This window comes from Chiroxiphia lanceolata, chromosome Z, assembly GCF_009829145.1.
Source record: "Chiroxiphia lanceolata isolate bChiLan1 chromosome Z, bChiLan1.pri, whole genome shotgun sequence".
NCBI classification, from domain to species: Eukaryota; Metazoa; Chordata; class Aves; order Passeriformes; family Pipridae; genus Chiroxiphia; species Chiroxiphia lanceolata.
Genome location: NC_045671.1, coordinates 20480870 through 20489521, shown reverse-complemented (window position 1 = coordinate 20489521; position 8652 = coordinate 20480870). Strand labels below are relative to the sequence as shown.

At 37.9% G+C, this 8652-nt stretch overlaps 1 protein-coding gene across 1 annotated transcript in view; it reads right to left on the bottom strand.

The window, feature by feature from the left end:
* Positions 1-8652, bottom strand: part of HOMER1 (homer scaffold protein 1) — a 92121-nt gene continuing 83469 nt past the window's right edge. Inside the window, exon 9 of the mRNA XM_032676072.1 lies at positions 1-8273. Coding sequence (XP_032531963.1) covers positions 8085-8273 — 189 coding nt within the window. The 3' untranslated portion in view covers positions 1-8084. The remainder of the gene's footprint in view (positions 8274-8652) is intronic.

The window sequence follows — 8652 nt, the reverse complement described above, 5'->3', positions numbered from 1 at the left end:
TCAGTACTTTATTTTAATCCCATTAAATTTCAGTAAGAATGTAACTGAGCTCTTAGCATACAAAATCATCAGTGCATGCTCAAACTGCCATGCATGTTAAATGCACAATTTAAACAACACAACAGACGTTCTATGAATCAACTTCATTTGAAGCATCATAAAGTGATGGCCTTTTATCCCCCCACACTCACTTGCTGTGAGTAAAATAACTGTTGGAGTGGAGAGAGTCCTGCAAAAACAATTTGACAGAGAAACCATTGCAAACTGCTCTTGGTTTCTAGTGACGTGTTAAAAAAAAAAAGAATTGGCATTAAAAAATAAAATTGACAGTACTAAAAAAAAATTACAAATCCTATACTTTTGTTGCTGAGCCATCTGTACCTTTGTCATTCCTGTAGTGGTTTCCTAAAGGTTTCTACTGCTGGAAGGTCACACTTAAGTGATCCATTGAAGTGCCTACTGGTTGAGGGCTTCTCTTAATAGCAAACTAAGATGAAAGCTAAGGTCATTACCTCCTCTATTGTCCAGCACCACTGCATGAGCAAATTATTTCCACCCACTCTGCAACAGCATTTTATATGGCCTGTCATGCATGCCCTGCCTTACTGTTATTCAACTTTAACTCAAACTGTGCTCAGTGGGTCAGGCTGTTGGCTTTTGTGAGGTCTGGCCATTCCTCCGGTGCCTGTGGCCTGCAGCCAGGGTCAAGAAAAGCTGAGTGACACTTGTACCGTGTCTACTTTCATTAATCCATTCTGGGAAGAGATGGAAGGAGTGCAGGAATTGTCCTCAGTCAAAGGTAGCATTAGTTAACTATGCTTGACTGATAGAGCAAATCTCTATTCAGGAGATTAGGTTTGTTACTCTTAAAAAAAAAAAAATATGAAAGGTATCTGTGTGGGCTATGTTTTCTGGGAGAACATGAGCCACACATTGCCTATGAGGATGCTTTGCTTAGATTTGTGTACAAATTAACATATATTACATCTAAAACACATTTAAATACTGAAAAGCAGTTACAGTTGCAAGTAAATGCTCTGTCCCATTTTGCAGAAGTCTTCAGCTTTTAATCTCAATTTGCAATAACAACCTTTGAACAGAAACTCTGTGTCCCAGCCAGCATTTGTTGAGACTGCACTATCAACCTTTTGGGATAAACCTCGGTTGTGCTCCCAGCCATCAGCTGCCCAAGAGAACTCAAGACTTCTAGCCTTTTGAGGCCCAGATGATAAAATCTGCTGCAGTCCTTGGTGGATACTCATGGTTGCAGGGATGCTTCTGAATAAGAAAGTGTGTGGTACTGTCAGTACCAGGCTGGCTAAGCAACTGAATGCAAAATTTAACTTCTGCTCCCTTTGGAGCTCACCCAGGGGAAGGAGCTTAGCTGTTTCCCAAGAGGACACTACAGTGTTTTCTGTTAAGCCATCAACATGTCATTGCAATGGCAAATCATGGAGTTTCATTTTAAAAAACCCAAAAAAACCCCCAAACTAAAACCAACTTAGCCTGAAATATTTTAAATTACAATTTCTTCACTTAAATCTGTCAAGACCTTCCAGCCAATGAAGGCCTGATCCCTTGACACACTACTGTGACCAGCTATTGTCCAAGTAGCTACATGCCAGCATTTATGCCACCCACCTAAGATCCAGCACTGTGCTCGTGGGGGTCAGGGAGGTCAGCTCACAACTGCCTCTATAGCAGCCCCCTCTTCTGGTGCAGTGCCTCAAAAAAGAGAGTTGAAACGTCACAGCAAATTCCACAGCCACCTAGTAGCTCCTCCCGAGCTGTAAAACCAACCTCAAAGGCTGGTGAAACTGTTTGCTCTTGTCCTCCAAGTAAACCCTTCTCACTGCTGGGGTTACGGAGGCGATTGCATGTCCAAACATTCCAGCAGTTCCTAGTGGGGTTGTTTGCTCAGCCACAGAGCTGACTAATGCTGTACTCTGTGAGGCCTTACTTCCTTATGGATTTTAGAATACCTATGTCCAGTTCAATACTGCAATTTGGCCCAAGCGTCAAAATTCCCTTAAAAGTCTCAGAACTTACAGCATTGTTTGCCACCTGCCCAACCTGCCAGTCTGGACTAAGTCCTGTAGCTAGATTTCCCTGTGACTCAGGCACACTGCAGCAGTTGCACAGAAACCTGCTCTCATCTTTGTACTGGTTCTCTCATGGAGGTTTCCAATGTTGCTATAATTCATTTGCAAAAGACCTGTCACCTGTCCTAGCTGATGACAGAAATCCTTTGGCTTGATGGGAATTTTTGCTGCCAGGTATAGGATCCCTTTGTTTTAGCAGGAAGATCAGTTCAGTTTCTTCTGAAAACAGCCTGCCAATCCTAACATATTCCTGTATTTTGACTTGAGGAGTTACACATGCCTTATAGGGAAGTTCTATTTGTGCAATGCAGTCATCATCAGTAAAGAGCATACAAACTCCTGTCTTCTGAAAATACTTGCATTGCTCTCTTTTAGACAGCTCTGATTCAAGATACGTCCTCGTGATGTGTTTCGGTAATGCTTGTTTAGAGCATCTGTGAGGTTTTCTCACTGCTTCTTCTCTTGGCATGTTTGATCATTGATCATTTAACAAAATAAAGCCAGACTCAGAGAATTTCATATGTCTTGTTCCCTCTCTGAAAATATTAACCTTGCAAATATCTGCATGACCCTATTTAAATCCATACACACAGATTATATTTGCACATACCTTGTCAGTGTAGCTCTTCCTCTCCCCTTAGCACCTGGATGCATGTATTGTTTGTGAAAGTCCTTGTTTCTGCCTCCGTCTTGATCTACTGGGAAAAAAAATCCCTCCTCTTCAAGAATTACTGCAGTCACAGAAATGCAAGTTGTCTTCCAAGAAAATGTCTAGGTTGCTACTCTCAATCTAATGAAAGCAAAAGCGGCTGACACACTGCTGGATCCATGCAGTGAGATGAGGCTCAGATAAGAGCAGATGAGAATCCCCAGAGCAGGGGTGGACAAAGTTGGAAACTACTTTGAAGTTAAAGAAAGAAAAACCCTAAAACCCAGCTCAGAATTCTATTACACAAACACCACTGGTGATAGGAACTGATAGCAGGAAAAAACAGGGAGCATCATCAACCACTACCAATGGCTAAAACTGGTACCAAACCTCTAGAGCTGTGAAGGTAAAAGACTGAAAGGACATGGGGTTTGCAGACTGTCAGAACTTCAGCTGTGTTCATGAAACACACCCCCAGTGCTGACCTTGGGAAGCCTATAGCAATCACAGCAGAGTTTTGGCAAGCCAGGTGTGCTCAATGTCAGCATGATGTGAACACCTAGGAAAGTGAGATCCTTTCAGGTGGTTTGTCCTTCCCTATGCAAACCATTCTTGCCTATTTTACAGCTAGACAAAGGTTCCGCATTAAGAAATCTTTTTGAAATCTGTGGTTCCCCCCCCCCCGCCCCAAATTGAAAGCATTTTTGATAGTCACTCTCCTTCCCATGGCTTTATCTGAAAGTGATAAAACCTGCCAGATGTATTGTTGCATCTGAGCTCTGCTTGTGCAAGACTCAGCAATGAGGGAAAAAAATGGGTATATCGTGTTTCTTTGGTCCTACAATGAGCTGCCAGCAGTGCAGAAGCAGTTCTGGCGACTGCAGGTCCCTGAGAGGTTTTCGCAGGCAAGCTATGAGACCCCATATGGTGTGAAAACCCACTTCTGTCTACTGTATCTAGAGGTATTGCGATATTTACACTCACAGCTGCTTTCTGGCTAGATTGCATGGCCAGAACAGTGGACATGAGCTGAACTGATTCCAGGATCTAACAAAAAACTCTACTCATTGTTCCGAAACATTTAGCATAATAGGGAAAATTAATCCTACTTGTCTGAAGTAACTGGAGTACAACGAGGAACTAAGGCTACTCAGCAAAACCAGAAATTTTAAATAACGTTATTTAGTGATATGCTCTCTGCTCAGCACCGTTCAGAGGTAGTGCACATATGCAGCATTACTAAGAAAATGTAAACAAGACAATTGAACATTGCTTTGCAGAGTCAGGTCCATTTCCTGAAAAAAACCCTTGACGTATGGGTGTCCACTTAACTGGCAGTTATGTCCAGTTACTGAGACTGAACTACACATATTTGGATAGAGTTTCTTGACGGTCCTTTTTTAATTGTATTTTGACATCCAGACCTAATCTCTATTTAGATTTATCTTTGGCCTCATGATCCAAGATTTCTGCAATCAACCAAGTTCAGTGTTTTTACTGATATCCAACAGTACCGATATCCACAGAGAGTGATGGTCTGCAAGAGTTTTCCATTCCTCTCTCCATGTGGTAATTCTGAAAAATGGATTTGATTTTTGAATGCAGTGTATGCAGAGCGCTGTTCAGCAGCCACTTCAGTACAGAATATATAAGATGATACAGAATGAATTGAGGTTTAGCCTCTTATTGAAGGTAAATCTGAATGTCATCTCTAACGGGTAGAAAAATGAGCAGAAATCAGAAACCTTTCACAACTGACAACCGAAGACACATCCCAAAATATTAACCTTTAATTGATGTACTGTTCATTCTTGCAGGGTTTTCTTTAAAGGAATTATCCTGGGAATGCCACCGATAGCATTAAACAATTCTTATTTGTGTAACATCTGGTTTAGCCCTTTATTTATTTATTTATATTTTACCTGAAAATGTATTTTCTTAGAGACCTTTAACAGCATTTCTGCATTAGCAGTTCATTTTTTTCTCCTCTTTCCTGGATAAACTGGCCAGGAAAAGGAACTCCCAGTCTGTAACAAACAGTTTAATTCATAGGTTTTACTTTGTCCACATATAAAAATGCAATTTCTGGATCATTGAGACATATGGATTATGAACAAGACACTCCAAAAACTAGCTATCCAGATGGGGATATACTTACAAAAATCTTTTATGTCAAAGTCAGGATTTCACAACATAACACGCTAATGCAAAATCCAGTAGCACCTGAAAGATTAAGGTAGCTGCTGCAATCACTTGCACATACTTGAAAAGATTTAAGAAGAAAAAAGAAAAAAGAGTAAAAGTACATTCTCCAGAGAACAGCAAGTGTATTTCAAAATAAAAAACTGTGGGTTTGATTTTTTTCTCTTTTTTTCCTCTTTTTTTCTTTTCCTTTTTTTAATTTATTTATTTTTATTATTATTATTTCTGTATTTCTGTGAGGCTTATGGTAATTCTTTTTGCTTTGTTTTTTTTACAAGACTGTAGTTGCCATGTAACAAGTTATACACAAAGTGACTGCTCTCCCCTCCAGTGCAAGTTCACGGTCATGTTTTCAGGCTATTGTACTGAACACTGTTCTTGTATACATATTCCCATAGTTTCATCAAAGATAGATACAATGTGCAGTACCTGTCTCGCAGACAGTAATGGTTTAAACCAGAAAATTTTTATCTTAAAACAGAAGTGGAGAGGCTACAGTAGGTATAGCCACCTAAGCATGAACTTTAGATCACAATTTCTAAACACTTGCCTACTGTACATAAGCATTAAAAATAGTCTTAGACATAGGATTTTATTTATATGTGCACGTATGTCCACCTTATCCCATATTTATGTTTGGCAACTATTTGGGAATTTAAAGGTGCAGCCCTCAGTAATTGTATTATTAAAAAAAAAGAAATGAAGCATATCTAGTCTATGAGAAAAGAAATTCTCAAATATCAATTTCCAATTTTAAATTTAATTTCAATAGGAAAATATTAAAAATGTGCACATCTAAATTTTTCCATGTTTTGTATATACATATGTGTGTGTACTTATACATAGAAATGCTCATGTACCACACATATTCACAAAATTTAAGTGGAAATATTTCAGTCCACTCTTTCCCCACACATATGACATCATATCTTTAAAAATGTCAATAATAATATCATTAAAAATAATATTACATTTATTCCATCATTAACTTTTTATTCTTTCTTCATCCTTATTATGTCCACTGAGCATTAGCAGGCCAAATTCTCCTTGCACTTCCACAGATGTTATGCCAACGGAATGTTGCTGACATCACATCAAGGACATATGGTTTACAGCAGCACAAGTGACAGGAGAATCAGGCCCAAATATCCCCAGGAAAATTAAAAACTGGCTGTATCTGCTCATCTGGACCTGATGAAGATATACACACCACTGTCTAAAATCCCCTGAATGAAAAAACACATAGTTCACCACAAAGTTTTCAACCAGTAGCACAATGAAACAAGCTCCCCCACCCCTTTAATAAATGTGAGAAAATACCCTAAAAAATATGGAGAAAGCGTAAACATTGTGTATATTACATACCATATAATACATGACAGTTTAGCATTTGACCTAAGCCACTTCCCTGACTAGTCAGGGGAGACCTGAAAAATCACTGGTAAATGAAAAAAAAGGTATTTTAGAAATAAAGCATGTCTTTCCAATATAAATGACAACCCGTGTGTATTATATGGTATATACACACAGTACACACATGAAAACAAACTTATCTTTTCTAGTTTTGAATATCAGTCTCTAAGTGAAGAAAACTGTGTTGTACAAAGCAGCTAGACTTCATGTTTAACATTCAAATTAATTTGGGGAGCAAACAAGGGTTCGTGCATCTTTCGACTCTGAAGTCTGGCACTCGCTCATCCATTTTAAAAAAGCCCTCTTCAATATTACAGGCAAATTATGGCAAGGATGCACTGTGATGCAAGACACGAGACATTTGGCGTACCTTTCAAAGAGTTGGGGTTTTTTAAAATAAATCTATTCTATAAAGAAATGTGTGTTTGCCAAAAGTCTGTTAAAATTACATCAAAACAACTTTAAAACCTGCTCATGGAGGGTAATTGAATTCAATTTTCTGTTTTTTAACACTTAATTAACAGTTCAGAATATTGCCTGGTATAGTTTTGATAAAGATGTGATATGAAGACCCATAAAAGAGTAAATATGTCTTCAATTCAATTTGCTATGATAACAAAACTTCAAGAAACAGCCTTCTTGTCTAGACAAGTTCAGTGTATGAGCAATCCCTTGCAATAGCTCTATGCCCTTAGTGCAATCTGTAACAAAACAGTGCTCCCCATAAGTCATTATTCACAGAACCTGAATTTCATGTGACATTCTGATAAAGCCTCCCGCAGAGCAGGTTAACAGTTAATTGAACATTCAATATATGTATCAAGGCCAGAAAACAAACAACTGGCCATTCCTTGTTATCTGTGCAGGTCAAATTTAAAATTTTGAATTTGCATTTAAAATTCTCAGAGGGTTTGGGGCTTTTTTTCCCCTAGGGGACTCACCTTCCATCATTGATTGGCTTAAAAATATAGTAAAGTGGAAGATACCATCTCACTGTAATTACATAGAATTCATATGAAAAAGTAAACCTTACATTGGACAATATTGTAGAACACCAGAGTAGCTCCATAAAGAAACACTGTATCTTCCAGTATATATATATCTATCTATAAAAAAATCAAAAAACAACCAACCAAACAACCAAAGAAACCCAAAAAAGAACTTTATACAAGCAGTTATAGTAAATTTGTTTCAATTAAAGATGCAACTCTCTCTCATTCCTGGCAAGAATAAATTGGTACCGGCACTGCTTCTCTACAGTGCAACATACCCTGAGAAATTATTATGAACAACAAAATACAGGGCTGTCATCACTAAGTTCTTGCACAAAACACAGCAATTAAATATCTTAAATAAATAAAACAGCAGAAAACCTCTATTGTATCTATCACAAAAAGGGGATGTGACCTGGGACACTGCTAATTCTTCCATCACTGATAATTAGAAAAGGATTGCATTCAATTATTATTAATATCTTTCAAGTTATTTGTGGCCAATAATGTACAAGGAGGTAATTTGTAATTCAAGTTTTTGTTTCTTATTTTTTTCTTCAACAAGCTGAGTTCTAAATTTTACATTGAAATACAACTCAAATTTAAAACAATCCCTCTCAGAGGAGCATTTTCTAAATTTGTGCAACTTTGATGCAGAGCCCAACACAGTCCTATGAAGAGAGACAGTGCATCTTTAAGCTGATTGGCACTGAAATCCCCTTTTCTTTAACTGCATTCTATTAGCTTGGCCAAGTTATCTCGTAATTCTGTTAGTTCAAATATTTTTCCATCAAGAATTTCTAAAAGTGTCTTCAAGTTATTGCGAAAAGCTTCTTGCTCATTCTGACTTTTCTCCAGACGTTGCTCTAGATCAGACAGCTGGCCTTCCAGGTCTTTGTTTCGAATTTCTACTTCCTTCAGAAAAAATACATAACATGTTAATGTCTTGTCTGCAAACAGAAAGCAGTCTAACCTCCTGCTGGTACTTGTGTGCTATTTTTGTCAACTGCTTTTTAAAACAATTTATGACCCTTTACAATTTCCACTAAGCCAAAATCAGAACATGAATTGTTATTGTGATTCCATATGTACTGCTGCTTCCTGATCTTTTTCCATAACTGTCTGAAAGACAGAAACTTTAGGAGAGGGATAAAATTTAGTCAGTGAACAAATGATACACTTACTTCTATCATTCAGAAATGTACCACCTAAGAAAAACAGCTTCTCAGAAGTTTACTTAAATTCAAGTATACCCTGATTTAGACCATGAATCAAGGACATGGTCTCCATGAAA